This window comes from Chelmon rostratus, chromosome 20 (assembly GCF_017976325.1).
Source record: "Chelmon rostratus isolate fCheRos1 chromosome 20, fCheRos1.pri, whole genome shotgun sequence".
NCBI lineage: Eukaryota > Metazoa > Chordata > Actinopteri > Chaetodontiformes > Chaetodontidae > Chelmon > Chelmon rostratus.
Window position 1 is genome coordinate 122,501 of NC_055677.1, and position 22,860 is coordinate 145,360.

Sequence of the window (22,860 nt, forward strand, 5' to 3'; positions counted from 1 at the left end):
TATCCATATATATCCACATATATATATATCCATATATATCCACATATATATCCACATATATATCCATATGTATCCATATATATCCATATATATCCACATATATATCCACATATATATCCATATATATCCACATATATATCCATATATATCCACATATATATCCACATATATATCCATATATATATATCCACATATATATATCCATATATATCCACATATATATCCATATATATCCATATATATCCATATATATCCACATCCATAATAATATCCATGTTGTTGGAGCGGTCTGTTCCTTCAGAGGACGAGGAGGAACCACAACGACCCTGCTGACATCTGATCCTCAGAGAGACAGAGTGTGTGTTTGTGTGTGTGAGAGAGTGTGTGTGTGTGTGAGAGAGAGTGTGTGTGTGTGTGTGTGTGTGTCTGTGTTTGTTTGTGTGTGTGTGTCAGTAGTAGGAGATTCAGACAGTAGTCTCTCTGTGTGTGCATGTGTCTCTGTGTTTGTGTGTGCGTGCGCGCGTCTGTGTGTGTGTGTGTGTGTCTGTGCGTGTGTGTGTCTGTGTTTGTGTGTGTGTGTGTGTGTGTCTGTGTTTGTGTGTGTGTGTGTCAGTAGTAGGAGGTTCAGACAGTAGTCTCTCTGTGTGTGCGTGTGTCTGTGAGTGTGTGTCTGTTCGTGTGTGTGTTTGTCTGTGTGTGTGCGTGCGCGTGTCTGTGTGTGTGTGTCTGTGTGTGTGTGTCTGTGTTTGTGTGTGTGTGTGTCAGTAGTAGGAGATTCAGATAGTAGTCTCTCTGTGTGTGCATGTGTCTCTGTGTTTGTGCGTGTGTGTGTGTGCGCGCGCACGCGGGTGTGTGTGTGTCTGTGTGTGTGTGTGTCTGTGAGTGTGTATTTGTGTCTGTTCGTGTGTGTGTTTGTGTGTCTGTGTTTGTGTGTGTGTCTGTGAGTGTGTGTGTCTGTGTGTGTGTGTGTAGTCTCTCTGTCTGGACTACACGGCTCTGCAAACACCTACACACATAATCTAGCACACACACACACGTTTATACTTCAGTCCTTGTGAGGACCCTGACTGCCCAAACCCTAATCTAAACCTGATTCTAACCTAACCCTGAAAACCAAGTCTGAACCCCCAAACAGGACCAACCAAAATGTCCTCACTCCCAAGGTCTAAAACTCAAACTGCTTCTCACAAAGATAGCTGTTTTTATTTATTTATTCATTTCTTTGTCTGCAGTCTTAATATTTCAGTTATTTTACCTTCACTTTCATTTCTATATTTTTTCTTTACTGCTTCTCTGTTACTACCTGAATCCACCTGTAACCAATAGTTACCAGCTGTAATTAACTGATGTTTCTCTCTGATGCTGACAGTGAAATTCATCTCTTTATTCTTTAAAAACATCAGTAAAGAGCAAAGTAACTTTTATTCTTGTTTCTGCAACACAATAAATTCCTCATGAACACAAACTGTCTGTCTGTCAGTCTGACAGGAAGTGATGCAGGCTCGGCAGTGAGACAGCTGCTTCCAGATGTTGGCGTTCTGGTCGTTGGTTTGCTGACCTGGAGGCTGATTGTAAGACTGAACGTCAACACACACACGCAGGTAACACACACACACACACACACACACACACACACACACACACACACACACACACACACTAATGGAGAAGGTGTAACCTTGTTAAGTTCTCTCCTCTTGTTTCTTAACAAAGTTTCCTGTCTATTAGTGTGTAACTCAGTAAGCTATTTATTAACAGTAATCTGATTACATGACTGCATAAGGACACACACACACACACAGGGTCTAATGATTAGGTTTTATGTTCAGTCAGTTTATTAGTCGTCCTGTCGAAGTCTGTTTGTTAACATGTAAACAGACCAACACACAGCAGCAGTGACCATTAGGACACCAGTTCTCCTCCTCCTCACCACTCCAACAAACCAGTTTGTGCAGCTGGAGGACGATGGTGTCCACAGGTGGACAGACAGAAACCTGTAGAGTTTGGCTTAAAGCCTTCGGTCACATTCTGCCTTCATGTGTCTGTTGAAGTGAAGCTTTGTGTTCGTGTGACTCACAGCTTCATTCAGACATGAAACACATTCACAGACAGACTCGTGAGACAGAGAACAGCGGTGACTTAAAATGGAAATGAGTGTTTTCTCTTCTGACTGAGGACGTTTATGTCCTCTGAAACATGCTAACAGGAGTGAACCCTGCTGCTGTTTGATAAGCACTGACACATCAGTGGCACAATGAGGAGTTGTTTGATTCCTGTCAGTTTTACTGGATGCTCAGTCATTGATCCTGAGTAGAGCCTGCAGGTCAGATCATTACTGTGTGTTCTGGAGTTTACTGACTGATCTGAACACACATCTCTTGACTCAGTTTGTTCAACTGATTTGATTTGCTGTGGTGGACAGAAAGAATGTGTTGGACTGATGTGACAAAATAATGTGGGTTTTCTTTCCAGCAGCAGCAGGAGGAGCTGATGTTTGAGGAGCATGGAGAGGAAGAGGAGGAGGAGGAATGCAGCAGAAACAGGGTTCTGGTTGAACTAGAGTTACTGGTTTGTAAAACCAGGCAGATGGTGGGAAACACAATGACGACTGGAGGGAAAGTCCTGCTGACAGCTTTACTGGGAATCACAGGTAGGATAAACATTTATAAGTAACCAGTCGACTCCAGTATAAAACTGTCAGGTAACCAGTCGACTCCAGTATAAAACTGACAGGAAACCAGTCGACTCCAGTATAAAACTGTCAGGTAACCAGTCGACTCCAATGTAAAACTGACAGGAAACCAGTCGACTCCAGTATAAAACTGTCAGGAAACCAGTTGACTCCAGTATAAAACTGTCAGGTAACCAGTCGACTCCAGTATAAAGCTGACAGGTGACCAGTCGACTCCAGTGTAAAACTGTCAGGTAACCAGTCGACTCCAGTATAAAACTGACAGGAAACCAGTCGACTCCAGTATAAAGCTGACAGGTGACCAGTCGACTCCAGTGTAAAACTGTCAGGTAACTAGTTGACTCCAGTATAAAACTGTCAGGTAACCAGTCGACTCCAGTATAAAACTGACAGGAAACCAGTCGACTCCAGTATAAAGCTGACAGGTGACCAGTCGACTCCAGTATAAAACTGACAGGAAACCAGTCGACTCCAGTGTAAAACTGTCAGGTAACCAGTCGACTCCAGTATAAAACTGACAGGAAACCAGTCGACTCCAGTGTAAAACTGTCAGGTGACCAGTCGACTCCAGTATAAAACTGTCAGGAAACCAGTCGACTCCAGTAGAAAACTGGTGACTGGTAGAATCCATTGATGAATGTTCAGGTCTCCAGTTGAAACCAGTAGAAAACTGACTGGTCTCCAGATGAACCCAGTAGAAAACTGACTGGTCTCCAGTTGAAACCAGTAGAAAACTGACTGGTCTCCAGATGAAACCAGTAGAAAACTGACTGGTCTCCAGATGAACCCAGTAGAAAACTGACTGGTCTCCAGTTGAAACCAGTAGAAAACTGACTGGTCTCCAGATGAAACCAGTAGAAAACTGACTGGTCTCCAGTTGAAACCAGTAGAAAACTGACTGGTCTCCAGATGAATCCAGTAGAAAACTGACTGGTCTCCAGATGAATCCAGTAGAAAACTGACTGGTCTCCAAAGCCAACTGGACGTGCTTGTGGTTGTAGACATCTTGCCTCTTGGATGATCTTGGATGCTTCAGAGGTGAAACATCTTGTAAAACTTCAAGCTAGTTCAGTTGTCTTTGGAAAGCACTGCGAGGTGCCATGACCTGACGTTGAAGAGCGAGTAGAATCCAAATACCCATCGATCAATCTGCTTTTCACTGCTTTTCTGTATCTTCTGGGGATACGGTGGCATCAGGCATCAGGCTATCTAGTTCCAAGATGGCGGCGCGTGCAGACGCAGCGGCTCGTAGCTCCCGTGTTTACGTTTTTGTTTGTTTGTTTTTACTCGTTTCCACTTTCACTTCTCTTCTGGAAGCTCTGACACAGTACAGCAGGTCTGAACTGTGGAACTTTGGAGTACAGTTCGGACTTCACACACGCCCTAAACTGGATTTTATTCCACCGGAGCTGCTACGGACCCCAGAGCCCACCACCATCCCCCCACTGCTGCCAAGGAGACGGAGGAGGCACTGTAAACAAAAGCGGGGCAAGAGAGCCGGCGTGCGTGCTAGGCTACAAGCTAACCCTCACAGACCGGCTCTCCCCAGTCTCTTCCTCACCAACGCCAGGTCTCTCACCAACAAAATCGACGAGGTCCGTCTAAGGATAGTCTCTCGCCGGATGGACAGCTGTGTTACCGTTGTCACAGAGACCTGGCTGGACGACAACATCCCGGACGCAGCGGTGGAGATAGCGGGGCGCTCTCTGTTCTGGGCGGACAGGACTGCAGCTTCAGGTAAGAGCAGAGGCGGAGGCTTGGCGCTGTATGTACACAATGCCTGGTGTACAGCCACACGCACCGTCAGCACGTTCTGCTCTCCTGATTTGGAATACCTGGCGGTGAAATGCCGACCGTTCAAGCTGGTTAGAGAACTCTCGTCTATTGTTATTGTGGCCGCTTACATCCCACCGCGGGCTAATGCTAAGTTAGCATTAGAGGAGCTGTACTGCCTGATCAGCGGGCAGATGAACGACAACCCGGAGGCGGCCGTGATTGTGGCGGGGGACTTTAACCACGTTGAACTGAAGGCGGTGTTTCCCAAATTTCATAAGTACATAAAGTTTCCTACCAGAGACAGTAACATTTTGGATCAAGTTTACTGCAACATCCCTGCTGCTTACAAGGCTGTAGCAGCTCCACACCTGGGCATGTCAGACCACATCTCCGTGAAACTCATTCCTGCCTACAAGCCTCTGGCCTGCAGAACAAAGCCGACCACCAGGACAGTACAGATATGGACTGAGGAGGCCTCCTCTGCACTTCAGGACTGCTTCGAACTGACAGACTGGACTGTGTTCAGAGAAGAGGCAGACATTGAGGAGTACACATCATCTGTATTGTCTTATGTTCAGTTCTGCACTGATGCTGTCCTCCCTGTTAAGACCATCACAGTGTTTCCCAACCAGAAACCATGGCTGGACAGCACAGTGCGGTCCCTGCTGAAAGCCCGGGATACTGCCTACAGATCTGGAGACAGGCTGGCTTATAGCAGGGCTCGAGCAGAGCTGAAGAAAGGAATCAAGCAGGCCAAGCTCCAGTACAAAAACAAAATTGAAGATCACTTCAAGAACAACAACCCACAGAGCATGTGGAGAGGCATCACAACCATAACGGACTACAAGCCGAACACTCAGCTCACCAGCCACGACCCCGCCCTGCCTGACACCTTGAACAGCTTCTTTGCCCGCTTCGACACATCAGGCAGCAGAGAAGTCACACACCTACCCCGGCTGGAGGAGCAGCACCAGCCCCTCGTCCTGCAGCAGCACCATGTGTCATCCACCCTGAGGAGGATCAACACCCGCAGAGCTGCAGGACCGGATAAGGTGTCAGGCAAGACTTTGAGGACATGCGCTGACCAGCTAGCAGGAGTGTTCCTGGACATTTTCAACCTGTCCCTGCAGCTGTCCACGGTTCCTGAGTGCCTCAAGTCCTCCACCATCATTCCGGTACCGAAGAAGACATCCATCACCTGCCTGAATGACTACTGGCCTGTTGCACTGACCCCGGTAATCATGAAGTGCTTTGAGCGGATTATTCTCAGGTACATCAGAGACTTCATCCCCTCGGACCTAGACAGCCTTCAGTTTGCTTACAGAGGGAATCGGTCCACAGAGGATGCTGTCTCCATCACCCTGCACACAGCCCTGACCCACCTGCAGCAGCCCAACACCTACGTCAGGATGCTATTTGTAGACTTTAGCTCAGCTTTTAACACCGTCATCCCAGACAAGCTGGCGCAGAAGCTACACACGGTGGGTCTGCCTGCGTCTCTGTGCCACTGGATCAGAGACTTTCTCACCAACAGGCCTCAGGTGGTGAGAATAGGGAACATCACATCATCCCCTCTGGTCCTCAGCACGGGCACGCCACAGGGTTGTGTGCTCAGCCCAGCCCTCTTCACCCTGTTTACTCACGACTGTGCTGCCATCCACCCCACCAACACAGTCGTGAAGTTTGCGGACGACACTACAGTAGTGGGTCTCATCTCAGATAACAACGAGACCCACTACAGAGAGGAGATACACCAGCTCACCCAGTGGTGTTCAGCCAACAACCTGGTGCTGAACACAGGGAAAACCAAGGAGGTCATTGTGGACTTCAGGAGGTCCAGGAAGACGGATCACGCCCCCCTCCTCATGGACGGAGAAGTGGTGGAGCGTGTGGACAACATCAGGTTCCTGGGCCTCCACATCACATCTGACCTCTCCTGGTCCATGAACACCTCCCGCCTGGTGAAGAAGGCACAACAAAGGCTCTTCTTCCTCAGGAAGCTGAAACGGGCTGGACTCTCCTCTCGGTTGCTCGTTAACTTCTACAGGGCCACAATTGAAAGCATCCTCTGCCTCAGTGTGACAGTGTGGTACGGCAGCTGCACGGCACAGGAGAGGAAACAACTGGCACGGGTGGTTAAAACTGCACAGGGCATCGTGGGCTGCCCCCTCCCTGACCTAGACTCTATATATGAAGGTCGGGTCAGAAAGAGGGCGAGATCCATCGCCACGGACCCCAGCCACCCGGGCCACAGACTGTTTGTACCGCTTCCATCAGGAAAGCGGTACAGGAACATCCGCACCACCACTAACAGACTGAGGGACAGCTTCTTCCCCAGAGCTGTTAGAGCTATCACCCCCAGCAGCCCCTCACTGCAGTGAGAGACTGTGTGAACTGTGAACACTGCACACCGCACTTTACACCTACACCTACACCTCTACCTCCACCTGCACCTTCTGTGTACTTGACTTTTATGTACACACATATACTATAATTATATACATTTTAGTATATCAGCACATTTCAGTTTCATTGGCATATTTTATTCTGTCGGTACATTTCACTGTGTATATTTTATATTTTATTCTGCTTGTATATTTTATTCTGTTTGCACATTTCACTTCCATATTTTATTGTTTATTGTTTAGTGTATTTTATTGCCTAAGTATATTTTCATTCTGTTATATTTTTAATTGCTTCACGAATATTTTTTTTATTGCATGTTGGTTTATTTTATTTTATTGTAGTTATCTTAATTTTATTCACTCTTTCTAGTCTTATCTTTCTTACCATCTAACATGGGGGTTGCAATGAAAATTTCATTGACATGTGCAATGACAATAAAGACTCTTGAATCTTGAATCTTGAATCTTGAATGTGCTCCTTCCCAGAGGATCCTGAGTTGTTCCCAGACCAGATGGGATATATAATCACTCCAGTGTTTTCTGCTCTGGAGCCCAAACAACAAATTCAAGCAGATGTTTCCTGTTTTGCTGCGATGTTCAGCTGCTCCAGCGGACTCACGGGTCAGAGGAACAGGTGTGGGACTCCATACTTGCACGGCTGCCCCACAAGGTGTCTTGGGGACACCATCATAAACCTTCTCAGAGTCCCCAAAAATACGTGTAGACTGGATGGAAGGGTAGGCTAGTTTAGAAATGCGAACCCCCGCCTCAGTCTGACTGTTCTCAGGTACTGTCTCTGACCTCCACAGGACACCAAAGGGTCAGCCAACAATCACCGTGGCACTACCTTCACCCACCACCGGAGTGCACATCCAACCATTTTCTGGTCTTGACGTGAACCTAGAACCTCAACATACAGTTAGTAACGTACTGCATTAAGTCAGTAGAGCGAATAACTGAATGACCTGTAACTCTTCACCATGATGAAATGCTTTGCTGGTTTCGGGGGTGTACTCTCTCTATGGTGTGTGCCCTCTCACAGGCTCATAACTGGTTAGATCTGTCTTCTCTGAGGTCGACAAACCAGTGAAACTAACACTGGTAGCGCAGTCCACGTGAAGTGTCCTGAACCTCAGCTGACTGAATAGTAGCTCCCCTCCATCAGTGTGAAAGAGAAGATGACCATAAAGCACGTTGGTGGAACTGGACCAGAATCAGGTCGGACTGAAAGGGGAGGTGCTGCTTGTTGAAGAGAAGGTAATCCCTCTCTGTCTCTCTCTATGTCTCTCTCTCTCTCTCTCTCTCTCCCCTCCCCTTATCTCGTCTCCCCCTCCAGGTATCATGTTCCCCTCTCTCTCCTCCCTGCTCTACCTGCTCTGTTTCCAGGTGTTGTGTACCTGGTGGGCATGGTCAGGTCAAGTCCCACCCCTCCTCTTCAGGTGTGTGTCTGTGATGTCACTGCTCTACTCCTCCGCCCATTTCTTGCTCATCTACTGTTACCAGCTGCCTTTGCTGCAGGAGGTGTGGGCTCCCAACTGCACGTCTGCCAGGTAACACACCTACACCTGGCAACGCACCTCTACCATAATACACCTCCGACAAGTAACACGTCACTTTCCTTCAGCGATACTCAAAAATACAGACACACAAAATAGTAGGAGATAAACAAGGAAAGCAGGAGGTAGAGAAGGAAAGGAGGTGGGAGAGAAGAGGAGGAGTAAACTGTGGTAGGAGGAGCTTAATGCTCGTGTTTTATAATGACAGGTCCACGTAAACACAGACTTCTCTCGTTGCTGTAAAACCAACAGTGTGTTGGACTTTAGCAGGTCTGGGTGTAGCTCTGCTGCCCCCTGCAGATTCTCTCACCCTACTTCAGTCACTTTGTGCTGACGTCACAGTCAATGACGACAGCGTAAACGTGACAGGGGTATTGATCACTGATTACCACCACATTAAGTTTTGTGGTCTGTGTTAACAATGAATATGCTAATTTTGGTTTTGATGTGAACTGATGACGTACACAATTATGGTAATCATTGTAATGAAGTGTGTACTTAGTAATAGTAAGACCCACTCGCATATGTTAGACATTTAGTGTATGGAAATGTGTGTAGATATGTCTGTTTATTACTATTTTTATTTATTATGTGGAGTATGTACCTTTATTTACACACATATATATATATATATATATATATATATATATATATATATTTGTGTGTGTGTGTGTGTTATGTTATGTCCTGCCCCTTCTTGACTGAATCCTCTGCAGTGTGTTTGGCCTGGTCTCTGTGGTCTCGGTGGACTGTGCTGCCCCCTGGAAGCTGCAGGTGAACTCTGACCTCAGCTGGTTTCACTTCAGCAGTCCGCTGATGCTGCTGCTGCTCTACAACACTGTGGCCAGTCTGTGGAGGAACCAGGTGATGCCACTGAACACATGACGACATCATACGACATGATGACATCACACAGCATTTCACCATGATCTGCCATGACACTGCACACACGCTGTCAACATACAACAGTTCTGCTGTCTTTGTATGATTTTATTTAGTTATAATGTCACAGTCATGATTTAACAGTTATAAAGAGAAGGAAACAAGGGAGTAAAGAAGGAAACATTGCAAAGAGAAGGAATCCAAGTTAACCTGCTTTTACGTGATTTTCCTATGATGACGAAAGCGTGACCCACCTTGTTCTGCCTCTGATTGGCTACTACTTGTTGCCATCATCGGTTGGGTTGATTAAGTTTTGGCATGAGTGATAGTTGCCTAGGGTTAGGGTAAGAATATCAAGGTCAGCCAATCAGAGGCAGAGCTACGGTGGGTCATGACTTCGCCATTCTAGGAAAAAAGTGAGGGAAGAAGCTTGGAGGGATCAAAAACTCTGCTGTGACATCAGCACATGTCGCTGTATCACAGTTATGACATCACTGTATGATGTCAAGACTTCCTGAGCAGGTATACGAATGTTTTCCCGACGAGCCGAGCTTTATTTGGTTGACGGGTGTCACATGTCTCTACAGCTGATCAACAGCGACGGGGTGCGAGATGTGGAGAGGGTGGAGTCTGAGGTCAGCGAGAGCTGCGACATCATCACCACCACCAGCAACCTGAGTGATGAGGTCAGCACCGACATCACAGCAGAGAGACGGAGGGAGCTGTGGAGGAGAGCTCATGATCGAGCCGAGTGCAGAGACGTACGGAAACACGAAGTATCTTGATGTGATCTCTGAAAGTTCTGATTTATTTTAATGTATATATTATACGTTTAAACTTGTGTGAAAGTTAAAGTTGTGTGTGTCTCTCTCTAGACGCTGGTGTCATCGGCCAATGACAGTCCCTCTGACTCTTCTGCCCTGCCCACCCAGAGCACAGCCCTGGGATTGGATGTTTACTCCGCGCCTCACTACTCTCTCAGCCAATCAGGTGACGTAATGGTTTGAATCCATTCAGTTTGAACACTCATCCTGGTTTATCGGGAGCTGATTTCAGATTTTGAATCACAACTTTTAGACTTAATAGCTTGCTGTTTTTCAGAAAGTAAACATTTAAATATTAAATATCTGATCCGTTTATTAACATATGTGGTTCTGGAGCTATCAGGACTGACTGGTCATCTCACCAGCTAACCCCCTCCAGGGATGAGCTTTCAATCAGTGCTCATGGTCTTCATCCCTGTGCAGAACAGAGTGATGTCAGCAGCTCTGATGTGTCTGTAGACCAGAGGTTCTCAAACTTATTACTTAAAGGTCTGCATCTGATTTATTCAGTGTCAGAGATAACAAAATAATATTTGTCAGGCAGATGAGATGAGACTTGACTCAGTGGAATTCTTACAGCTACATTTACACTATTTATTGTGTCCCAGAGTAAAGATACACATTCTGTTCTGTTCTACTGCGTCTGATGCTGCAGACACGTTGGAGACGTGTGTCTTTGAAGGAGATGAATGGGAGGAGGAGGAGGATCCAGAGGAGGTGATTGGTAGGAGCGAGGAGGGAGTCAGTGCTGCTGCCATGGCGTTCGGCTTCCTCCTCAAACAAAGTTACATCTGTGCTCTGATCGCAATGATGGCCTGGTCCATCACATACGTGTCCTGGTTGACGTGTGTCCTGCTGCTCTGGTCGTGTGTCCTCTGGATGATGCGAGAGCGCCGCCGGTACACGCTGATGTCGTCACCGTGGCTGGTTGCCTATGGCAACCTGTTGGTCATCTTGCAGTATGTCTACAGCTTCCCCTCCATCCAGGAAGTCCCAGGACTGTTCCCCAAAAAAGATGATCCCTGCAGGGAGCTCGCCTCCAAGGTAGTACTACTACTACTGCTAATATTACTAGGATTTCTACTAGTACTAGTACTCCTACTATGCCAACTATTACTGCTACTGCTACAAGTATTCTTACAACTACTGTAAAGAAAGAAAGGAAGATCCCTGCAGGGAGCTCACCTCCAAGGTACTGGAAGTAGTAGTACAAGTGCTATGACTACTATCACTAGTACTAAGACTGAAACAAGTCTTGCTGCAAGTACTTTTAGAATCTGAATATAATGTGTCATTGATGGTGTGAGTGTTAGCCATGAAACTGACCATAACACTGTGTTGTTGTTGCAGTTGTTGTGTCTGTTGACCTTCTGGCTGCTGCTGCGTCAGGCACTGACGGAGAAGAGAGACAGGTGGAAAGACAGACTGACAGACACACAGCTGTCTACCATCACTGTCCACATGGAAGGTAAGACACCTGTCTCCCTGACCAATCACCTGTCTGTCAGATGCTCACCTGTCTCCCTGAGCGGTCACCTGTCTGTCAGATGCTCACCTGTCTCCCTGAGCGGTCACCTGTCTGTCAGATGGTCACCTGTCTTTCTGAGCGGTCACCTGTCTGTCAGATGCTCACCTGTCTTCCTGAGTGGTCACCTGTCTGTCAGGTGCTCACCTGTCTCACTGACCAATCACCTGTCTGTCAGATGCTCACCTGTCTTCCTGAGTGGTCACCTGTCTGTCAGGTGCTCACCTGTCTCACTGACAAATCACCTGTCTCACTGACCAGTCACCTGTCTCACTGACCAGTCACCTGTCTGTCAGATGCTCACCTGTCTCCCTGAGTGGTCACCTGTTTGTCAGGTGCTCACCTGTCTCACTGACAAATCACCTGTCTGTCAGATGGTCACATGTCTTCCTGAGAGGTCACCTGTCTGTCAGATGTTCACCTGTCTGTTGTTTTGTGTCATCCAGAGGAGCAGAGGGTGGATGAGGATCTGCAGGGGAAGAAGGAGGAGGTGGAGGTGTCATATGAGGAAGTGCTGCTCCTGCAGAGAGAAGGAGGAGGGGTTAAGATGGAGGCTCTGGTTGCCATAGTTACCCGGATGTTTGTTAAATACTGGATCTATGTCTGTGGCATGATGTTCTTCTTTGTTAGTTTTGAGGGGAAAATTGTCCTCTATAAAGTCATCTACATGGTCATGTTCCTCTGCTGCGTCGCCCTCTACCAGGTAATCCTGCACTTTCTACAAGTACTACTACTTTCTGACTGTCTTACTGTCCAATCCTGTAGTTGAGTTGTGTTGGTGGGTGGGGCTACTGTTCAGTTGGATCAGTGATTGGATACCTCAGATTTTTTTGGTTTTGATGGGACCTCGTTTATACCTTCTCCCTGTCTTGGGATATAGGATAAAGGTCATGTTATTATATCACAGGATTACAAAAAATAAAAGGGATACTTCATTCAGAACATGATTCTACTATTTTTCACTGTATTAACAATGTGAGGAAACATTGTAAGAAAAAAAACATTAACAGAATTATTTTAAAAATTTATTTTTTTTATAACCTGCAAGTAGGAATGAAAATGAAAGTCTTCATAGATGAAGACTTTTGTGTTTGTTGTTGCAGCAACAATGACAACAACTTCACGTTACAAACGTAGTTAGTGGATGTAACTCCAGTTCTATGAGTATGTGCGAAGCCTCTACCTGCATGTTATTTTTAATATACTAAAACTTTTAGCACCGCAATGACGGTATTGCAAAATCCATGTCATGGCAGAATGTGACGAAACCGTTATACCGCCCACGTCTCACCTGTCTGTCTGTCTCTACCTGTCTGTCTCTCTATAGCTGAACTATGAGCGTTGGCGTGCCTTGCTCAGGGGTTTCTGGGTAGCTGTGGTGGTTTACTCAATGCTGGTTCTCATCCTGGTCTACACCTTCCAGTTCCCCTCGTCCCCCTACACCTGGAGCTACTACAGTGGACTCAGTACTCACAGGTAAGTGCAAACAGATACATACAGGCACACAGAAGCTACACATAGGTACACACAGATAACCAGGAACATTTGGGTACACGTAGGTACACACAGGTACATACAGGTACACACAAGTAAATTCAGGTACACACAGGTACATTCAGGTACATACTGGAACACACAGGTACATTCAGGTACACACAGACACACACAGGTACACACAAATACTCAGAGGTACAGTATATTCAGGTACACACGGATACACTCAGGTATACACGGACACACACGTACATTAATTTACACACAGGTACAACCAGAATCAGTATCACAATCTGCTTTATTGACCAAATATGGGGGCACAAGGAATCTGAGGCTGGTTTAAACATTGTACTCAATGTGGGGAAAAAGACACACAGCTCAGCGAAGACAGGAAACAACAAAAGACTGAACAATAAGTCAAGTAGTGCAAAAATATAAAGTAAACAATATATACAGTGACATTTACAATGTGCAGATATTTATGCTGACAGTGACACTAAGGGATGAGTCTACATGTTAAAACTGTTCATTAATGTCCAGTCAGTGGATGTTCTGGTGTCAAAGGGTTGGCGACACTGTATGATTGAACTGTTCATCAGGCTGATGCTGCGAGGAAGAAACTGTTTCTATATCTGGTTGTTTCGGCATTCAGCGATCTGTAGCACCTACCAGAGGATCAGGTGGTCTCCAGGATGTGAGGGGTCTGCAGTGATGCTTCCTGCCAGTGTCTTATAGTCAGTTGCAGTCTGTTCTTGTCCTGTTTGGTGGCAGACCCAAACCAGAAGACGATGGATGTGCATAGAACAGACTGGATTATTTCTGTGTAGACCTGGATCAGCAGCCGTTGAGGCAGGTTGAACTTCCTGAGCTGAGGCAGGAAGTACATTATAGCACCTTTGTGATGATTGAGGATATGTTTGAAGTCCAACTTAGGTCCTGGGAGACAGAGGATCCCAGAAACCTGTGAGCTGTGTGAGTTTAGAGTGGAGGATTTCCGGGATGATTATATTTCATATATTATATTTCTGACGCTGTGTTACCTGATATGACCAATAAAACTGAAACTGAAACTGAACACACAGGTACACAAAGAGATGCACAGATACATTCAGGTACAGACACCCACACCCACACAAGTACACACAGGTACAGTCAAGTACACAAAGGTACACACAACTATACATACATATAGATAAACAGGGGTCCATTCCAGTACATACAGGTACCTACTGCCTCTAATTTATTTAATGTATTTACTGTCTCCACTGTATTATTGTCTCTCCAGGTTGGAGGATGTTGGTTTGGAGAAGTTCTCAGTTCCTGTTCTGTTCACTAAGATCTTCATCCCTGCTGCCTTCCTCTTGGTACTTTAACACATTCGTACGGAGCTTCAGAAAGCTCAGTCTCTAATATAAAGTGTGATGATTTCTCCCTTTTTCTCATTTTCTTTGTATCAGTAATAGTTGACTCTTACCATTGCAGGTGTGTATCATACACCTACATTACTTCCACGAGCCATTTCTGCAGCTGACCGACCTTAAGACTGTGGTGGACACACACAACAGCACCATCACCAGGTAACATACAAACCTACCAACAGGTCACCTGGAATAAATCCCTCAATACCTGACTTACCTCTGTGCAGTCACTATCCAGATAGTGGTCCCCAGACCTCTGCAGCTAGTCTCCAGACCGTGGACCTCTGCAAGTGGTCCCCAGACCTCTGCAGCTGGTCTCTAGGCCTCAGACCTCTGCAGGTAGTCCCCTGACACCTGAACGCAGTCTCCAGACCTCTGCAAACAAGAACCCATGCCTCTGAAACTTTAGTTTGGAGCTGACTGCAGCTTTGTCCTCCACATCTGAAGGAAGTGTGTCTGTCCCACTGATCCTCACCTGTGCCCTCCTGTCTCTCTCTCTGCAGGTTGGTCCACTCCGACGGCAGCCTTTTTGACCTGTCAGTGCGTGGAGCTCCTCAGCTCCTCCTACAGGAAGAGAAGGGAGGAGGAAAGAGGGCAAGAGAGGACGAGAAAGACAAGAAATGGACGAAGGAGGACGAAGACAAGGAGGAGGAGTACCCCTATATGTTTGATAAGGAAACTCTGTCTGACCACATAACAGGTATGACTGCATATCATGATCACGCCTATGATGAAATCATTGAGTTTCAAACAGGAAGCAGACTCCTGGTCTCTCCCCCTCAGTGCTGGTCTCCTGGAGGTTGGTCGTGGATCGTCTCTCTGTTTTGTTCCTGCGCCTCCTCCTGTCCCTTCAGTGCCTGCAGCACCTCCTGTGGTGGCTCCTAGAGCTACACATCGTCAAGATCGTCTCCTCCTACATTATCTGGGTGTCTGTGAAGGAGGTCAGAGTCTGGTCTCTAAGCTGTAGATGGTCTGTCTCACCTGTTTGTGTGTCTCTATTTCTGTCTGTTTGACCTGTCTGTCTCTCTGGAGGTGTGTTTGTTGAACAAGTCTCTCTCTCGCTGACCTGTCTCTCTCTCCTTCTCTGCAGGTATGTCTGTTTAACCTGCTGTTCGTGCTGTGTGTGGGCGTGGCTCTACCCTGCAGGGCGTGGCGCCCCCTGCTGTCAGGTGTCTGTACAGTTTGGACCTGTGTGGTGGCAGTCTGTAAGATGTTGTACCAACTCAATGTCGTCCAGCCAATCAGATACTCCTCGAACTGCACCATGGTAACCATAGTAACAGTACCATACCTGCCTGTCTATCCCTCCCCCCACCACTTGACATTTTAAAACTATACTTCCTGTAATGCTATAATGCCGTCATGGAGTCCGTTTTTAGCCTTTATTTGATTGTGACAGATAACGATATCCTCTGGATGTCACATTGAATATGTGTTGTTATTACTCCAAGAAGTATTTCACTGTTTTAATCTCGTCCATGAGTACAATAACTAACTTCCTGTTGTCACGGCATCTGCATGCATCTTGTCCCTCTCACCCCTCTGACCTCCCTACCCAGTCCCTGTGGGGACAGTTTGCACAGTTTGAAAGTATCTGATCTAAAATGACCGCACAGATGCTGCAGCATTGTAATGATTTCATACTTGTCTGTCTCTCTGTAGCCAGATAACTCCAGTACCGACCTGTCTCGCTCTGTTTTGTACTCTGGGCCCGTTGATCCCGCCCAGTGGGTGGGGCTTCACAAGACGGAAGAAAAACTGCTTGATTACCTGAGGGTGAGGAGTGATATTAAAAAAAATGACAAGTGACATCACAATCAATCTCACTTTAATTTGTGTTTGTGCCTTAGCACAGTTAGCTCTGATTACTTAGCATCAAACCAACCTTTCTCCACAGTATAACCTGATGATGTTAGCACTGTTAGCCTTCGAGGTGACCGTTCACAGACACCAGGAGCTCTACCGTCTTCGCCATAACAAAGTCCCGCCCCCCACCAGAACGCTGTTTCATGACATCACTAGATGTCACCTTGACGACAGTGTGCTGAGCTGTGTTAAGTACTTCCTCAACTACTTCTTCTACAAGTTTGGACTGGAGGTGAGGTACACACATGTTAGCATAGCAAGAAGCTAACGTCTTCCATTTTAAAGACATTGCCACATTCTTTGTCCTCAGACTTGCTTCCTGTTGGCCGTGAATGTGATCGGTCAGCGAATGGATCTGTTTGCTGTAGGACACGCCATTGGCCTCATCACCATCCTATCACGTCGCAGCAGGAGGCGCATTGCCTCAGTGTGGCCCAAGTACTGCTACTTTCTCTCTGGGCTGTTGTGTTTCCAGTACCTGCTGTGTATTGGATTCCCTCCTGCTGTCTGCAAAGGTACAATTCACCTAGTGTCATTACGTTGGGATTATTTACTCCACAGTAATGTTTAGACACCACATCAGTAAACTCATGAAGGCTTTTATATTGAAAAGATTGAATGAGCTTTTGGAAGAAGTTATTTCTTTTCCGATGGAGCTAGGCTAACAGTTTCCCTCTGCTTTACAGCTCTATGATAAGATAGCTGATAACGTACTGGACCTCTCTGTACACAGAGAGGAAAGTGATTTCTGTATTTGCAATTAAAACTAAAAATTAGTGAGTTAAATCTGAAAATTCAGGAAAAAGCTGAATATTTTTCACAAAAACATACATTTCTAGGGGAATATGATCAATTTGTGAAAAACCTGCATGTTTTTGTAACAGCTGGTTGCATTTTCAGATTATCCCTGGAGACCTCCGTCCTCCAACATGGACTCCAATGTGGTCAAGTGGCTCTTTCTCCCTGATCACCTGACACCACCGAACCCACTCTTCCTCCTCTGTAAGATCATCATTATCATCTTCATTGTTGTCATCATTATAATTTAGCATTTTAGAAATATTTCTGAGAACATCATGTCACCATCGGGGGGGCAGAGCAGGGAGGGAGTTCAGCATCGGGGGGCAGAGCAGGGAGAGAGTTCAGCATCCTGACAGCCTGGTGGACGAAGCTGTCCCGCAGTCTGCTGGTCTTGGCCCGCAGACTCTGCAGTCTCCTCCCTGATGGCAGCAGGCTGAAGAGGCTGTGTGACGGGTGGGTGGGGTCTCTTGGGGAGGAGGCGAGAGGTGTAGAGGTCGTGGAGGGAGGGGAGAGAAGCACCGACGATCTTCTCAGCTGCTCTCACCATGCGCTGGAGGTTCTTCCTGCAGGACGTGGAGCAGGCGCCGTACCACACGGTGATGCTGCTGGTCAGGACGCTCTCGATGGTGCCTCTGTAGAAGGTATGCATGATGGGGGCCGGGGCTCTAGCTTTCCTTTTTTTTTGCGGAGGAAGTAGAGGCGCTGGTTCGCTTTCTTGGTCAGCGATGTGGTGTTGGTGGTCCAGGAGAAGTCCTCGGTGACGGGCACACCCAGGAATTTGGTGCTGCTTACCCTCTCCACCGTAGCACCATTGATGGTAAGGGGGGCATGCTGGGGGCGTCTTCTCCTGAAGTCCACAACAATGTTCTTCGTCTTCTCCACATTCAGAGAGAGATTGTTGTGTTCACACCACGAGGCCAGGCGGCTCACGTCGCTCCTGTAGTCCGCCTGGTCGTCGTTGCTGATGAGACCCACCACAGTTGTGTCATCGGCGAACTTGACGAGGAGGTTGGAGCTGTGCGACGGTGTGCAGTCGTGGGTCAGCAGAGTGAAGAGGAGGGGGCTCAGCACACATTCTTGGGGGGGGCCCCCGTGTTCAGTGTGGTGGTGCTGGATGTGTTCCTGCAAACCCAAACTGCCTGAGGTCTCCCAGTCAGGAAGTCCAGCAGCCAGTTGCACAGAGAGGTGTTTAATACCAGCTGGTCCAGTTTTGCGATGAGCTGTTGTGGGATGATTGTGTTGAATGCTGAGCTGAAGTCTATGAACAGCATTCTGACGTAAGAGTCTTTTTTGTCCAGATGTGTGAGGGCTGAGTGGAGGGCAGTGGAGATGGCGTCATCGGTCGAGCGGTTGGGCCGATAGGCAAACTGGAAGGGGTCCGGGGAGGGTGGGAGGACAGTCTTGATGTGTTGCAACACTAGCCGTTCGAAGCATTTCATGAGGATGCCCTCAATACATATGAGAGACCCTAAGGTATGACAACAGTCAGAGCCTCCCCCTCAATGACTTGGTGGTTTCAAAGAGGTCAACTGTCTTGCTCTCCAGGGAGAACCGCAGTGTTCTGCCGGGGGCCCATGTGTATCCTCAAAACTGTCCAGAAGCCCTCAGCCTGGGCAGCTCCAGAAAAAGAGAGAGAGACCAGCCCCTCTTCAGGAGTATGGTTCCTGTGTAGAGGGTAGCCCCCCCCCACCCTGTGAAGACCTCTATTACAGACCATAAAATGTCACAGACCGGATATTTGGGATTTCACATTTTTTTTCTTGCGAACAGTCCTGGGGATCCTGGTTTCTGGTTTTATACAAAAGCTCTGCTTGATCCAAACTCAGAATTAAACCTGAAAATGTCGAGTGCATGTTTACTGATTGTATCGTTTATTTTATTTTCATGATCTTTCAGATGATTTCTTTCTGCTCCTCGGGGCGTCTCTGCAGCTGCAGGTGTTTGAAGAGGAGCTTCTGTCGTCAGTTCAGGTCCTCGCAGGTGACAACGGCGAGCTGATCGGAGATGACGGACAGGTGTCTGATCTAATCAGACGACTCCACCTCAACACCGTCCCCGATTTCTTGATGTGCAGGTAAACCCCACCCACTGTGGGCCTCTCTGTGCCTGTCTGTCTCTCTGTATGTCTGTCTGTTTACCTGTCTGAGCTCTATATGTGCAGGTCTTACCTGGACATGATGAAGGTGATCATCTTCAGCTACATGTTCTGGTTTGTACTTACCATCATCTTCATCACCGGGACCACCAGGTGAGCTGACCTGAATTCAAATGTTCTCTATAGATAACATTAGTGTTCCTCAGAACAGAACCACAGGAGTCTCGTGTTTAAAGAACAAAATGTTTGTAATACCTGAACATTCAGGATGAAGTCTGGATGTTTGGGATCACACTTGATTTATTTGTAAAGTCATTTTAACTTGTTGCTCATCATATTGTATAAATTACCTGTTCCAGGATCAGTATCTTCTGTATGGGTTACCTGGTGGCCTGTTTCTACTTCCTGTTGGTGGGCGGAGACCTGCTGCTGAAACCAGTCAGATCCATTTTGGTGTACTGGGACTGTCTGATTGGCTACAACGTGTTCGTCATCACCATGAAGAACATTCTGTCGGTAAGATGCATCATCATCTTCATACAGTACTGTTGGTAAAAAGGTCAAACTGTCTTTCTCTCCGTCTGTCTGATCCAGATCTTGGCCTGTGGTTTCATTAAGTCGTTGGTGTTGAATCACTGTTGGCTGATTCAGCTCTTCAGTTTGGCCTGCACCATCAAAGGATACACCAAACGTATGTAAACCGTCTGTCTGTCCGTCTCACTGTCTGTCTCCTCATCTGCTCACCTGTCTCTCTCTACCTGTCTGTCTACTCATCTGCTTACCTCTCTCTCTACCTGTCTGTCTACTCATCTGCTTACCTCTCTCTCTACCTGTCTGTCTACTCATCTGCTCACCTGTCTCTCTCTACCTGTCTGTCCACTCATCTGCTTACCTCTCTCTCTCTACCTGTCTGTCTGTCTACTCATCTGCTCACCTGTCTCTGTCTACCTGTCTGTCTGTTGTTGTTTCTCTCTCTGTCTGTCTGTCTGTCTACTCATCTGCTTACCTCTCTCTCTACCTGTCTGTCTGTTGTGTTGTTCTCTCTCTGTCTGTCTGTCTGTTGTGTTGTTTCCCTCTCTACCTGTCTGTCTGTTGTTGTCTCTCTCTACTGTCTGTCTGTCTGTTGTTGTCTCTCTCTCTACCTGTCTGTCTGTCTGTTGTTGTTTCTCTCTACCTGTCTGTCTGTTGTTGTCTCTCTCTCTACCTGTCTGTCTGTCTGTTGTTGTTTCTCTCTCTACCTGTCTGTCTGTTGTTGTCTCTCTATCTACCTGTCTGTCTGTTGTTGTTTCTCTCTCTACCTGTCTGTCTGTTGTTGTCTCTCTATCTACCGGTCTGTCTGTTGTCTCTCTCTCTACCTGTCTGTCTGTCTGTTGTTGTCTCTCTCTCTACCTGTCTGTCTGTTGTTGTTGTTTCTCTCTCTACCTGTCTGTCTGTCTGTTGTTGTTTCTCTCTCTACCTGTCTGTCTGTTGTTGTCTCTCTCTCTACCTGTCTAACTGTCTGTCTGTTGTTGTTTCTCTCTCTACCTGTCTGTCTGTCTGTCTGTCTGTCTGTTGTTGTCTCTCTCTCTACCTGTCTGTCTGTTGTTGTCTCTCTCTCTACCTGTCTACCTGTCTGTCTGTTGTTGTTTCTCTCTCTACCTGTCTGTCTGTCTGTCTGTTGTTGTCTCTCTCTCTACCTGTCTACCTGTCTGTCTGTTGTTGTTTCTCTCTCTACCTGTCTGTCTGTCTGTTGTTGTCTCTCTCTCTACCTGTCTGTCTGTTGTTGTTTCTCTCTCTACCTGTCTGTCTGTTGTTGTCTCTCTCTACCTGTCTACCGTCTGTCTGTTGTTGTTTCTCTCTCTACCTGTCTGTCTGTTGTTGTCTCTCTCTCTACCTGTCTGTCTGTCTGTTGTTGTCTCTCTCTACCTGTCTGTCTGTTGTTGTTGTCTCTCTCTCTACCTGTCTGTCTGTTGTTGTCTCTCTCTCTACCTGTCTGTCTCTCTACCTGTCTGTCTGTTGTTGTCTCTCTCTCTACCTGTCTGTCTGTCTGTTGTTGTCTCTCTCTCTACCTGTCTGTCTGTCTGTCTGTCTGTTGTTGTCTCTCTCTCTACCTGTCTGTCTGTTGTTGTCTTTCTCTCTACCTGTCTGTCTGTCTGTTGTTGTCTCTCTCTACCTGTCTGTCTGTCTGTCTGTCTGTTGTTGTCTCTCTCTCTACCTGTCTGTCTGTTGTTGATGCGTGGGTCATTTCCTGCAGCGGAGCAGCAGAGCAGTAAACAGTGTGAGTTGCCAAGCGATGAGGCGGGGATCATCTGGGATGGGGTCTGTTTCTGCTTCCTCTTGCTGCAGAGGAGAGTCTTCAAGAGTCACTACTTCCTGTATGTGGTCCTGGACCTACAAAATACACAGCTTCTGGCCTCCAGGTACGCACTCAAAAGCACATAAACACAAACACATCAACACACACGCACACTAACTCACACGGTGTTCATGTGTGTGTGTCTGTGTGCTGCAGGGGGGCGGAGCTCTTCGAGGCATCCACAGTGAAAGCTGTCAGAGCAAGACTGGAGGTGGAGAAGACGTCCATGGATCTGCTGAAAAGACAGTGAGACACAAACAACTGCAGTCTGGACACTTTCTATATGTTTTCTTAAACTTACTCGACGTAGGATACCTTTTAGGTTGAGTCTTAGTCTAGTTCAGAGACGAGTCACAACAAAACCCCCAGACACCCGCAGAGCGGTGTGCTGTCTGCAGTGCAATGCAGTGACGAATGCACAGACTTGTACGTTGGGGAGTGCATGGAACAGCACAGGAGAACAGACTCAGCAGTCCACCTACATCTGAAGGACAAGGGACACTCATTTGAGGACAGGAAAGAAGCCGTCCATGTCCAACTGGAAAGATTATGATGAACAGAGGAAGTGGTCTACGACATCACTTATCAGCCCTCTGACAACGCCATCCTTAGATCCCTCCCCAGGCAGTTTAACAGTGACCCTGATGACTCACGTGATGGCAGGGCGGGTCTATGATCCTGCAAGAGGATAAATACCTGAGACTTCCCAGTCAGTAAGATGAGTAAGGATGAGAGGCGTCACATCTTCTAGCACCACAAGCAAGTCCAGTTTCCTTTGGTAGCACGTAGCAGTACCCTGACCTGTATGACTGATAATCTCCACAGACAGAACAGACATAATAGGTCAGTGGTCTGTCATGTGGATCGGAGCAGGGAGAAGTGATCTCCCTTTGCAGCTTTGTTTTGTCCCCAGACTGAAAACCCTTTTCTTCTCGTTAGTAGAGGCTTCAGTTTAGGGGACACCCGGGGTTTGTTGTTTGGGAATCACTGCTCTGTCCACACAGAAGTTAACGTAGCCTGTGATGCATGTTGTCAAACTGTCAGTGTCCTCCCTGTGTGCTGCAGTGTTTTCCAGGTTTGGTGTGAAAGACTAAGAACAAAGCTTAGAAGTGAGTTTAAGTTTTTGATTTATGCTCCACCTCCTGCTGCCTTGAAGATGTGAGTTTTATGACCTGGGGGAGCAGCTTCATT

At 47.0% G+C, this 22,860-nt stretch overlaps 1 protein-coding gene across 4 annotated transcripts in view; it reads left to right on the plus strand.

Annotated features, from left to right (window-relative positions):
• Positions 1–22,860, plus strand: part of LOC121623840 (piezo-type mechanosensitive ion channel component 2-like) — a 53,278-nt gene that overhangs the window by 9,528 nt on the left and 20,890 nt on the right. For 3 of the 4 annotated variants that reach the window (XM_041961319.1, XM_041961322.1, XM_041961320.1), the window contains exons 5-29: positions 1,481–1,601; positions 2,473–2,650; positions 8,210–8,423; positions 9,146–9,293; positions 9,899–10,072; positions 10,187–10,301; positions 10,791–11,179; positions 11,486–11,603; positions 12,107–12,363; positions 12,988–13,136; positions 14,440–14,518; positions 14,637–14,731; positions 15,076–15,272; positions 15,356–15,513; positions 15,663–15,839; positions 16,235–16,348; positions 16,470–16,670; positions 16,749–16,953; positions 17,339–17,440; positions 19,136–19,313; positions 19,401–19,487; positions 19,694–19,850; positions 19,929–20,025; positions 21,568–21,733; positions 21,826–21,915. In XM_041961319.1, coding sequence (XP_041817253.1) covers positions 1,481–1,601; positions 2,473–2,650; positions 8,210–8,423; positions 9,146–9,293; positions 9,899–10,072; positions 10,187–10,301; positions 10,791–11,179; positions 11,486–11,603; positions 12,107–12,363; positions 12,988–13,136; positions 14,440–14,518; positions 14,637–14,731; positions 15,076–15,272; positions 15,356–15,513; positions 15,663–15,839; positions 16,235–16,348; positions 16,470–16,670; positions 16,749–16,953; positions 17,339–17,440; positions 19,136–19,313; positions 19,401–19,487; positions 19,694–19,850; positions 19,929–20,025; positions 21,568–21,733; positions 21,826–21,915 — 3,966 coding nt within the window. The remainder of the gene's footprint in view (positions 1–1,480; positions 1,602–2,472; positions 2,651–8,209; positions 8,424–9,145; positions 9,294–9,898; positions 10,073–10,186; positions 10,302–10,790; positions 11,180–11,485; positions 11,604–12,106; positions 12,364–12,987; positions 13,137–14,439; positions 14,519–14,636; positions 14,732–15,075; positions 15,273–15,355; positions 15,514–15,662; positions 15,840–16,234; positions 16,349–16,469; positions 16,671–16,748; positions 16,954–17,338; positions 17,441–19,135; positions 19,314–19,400; positions 19,488–19,693; positions 19,851–19,928; positions 20,026–21,567; positions 21,734–21,825; positions 21,916–22,860) is intronic. The other variant, XM_041961321.1, reaches the window with a different exon arrangement.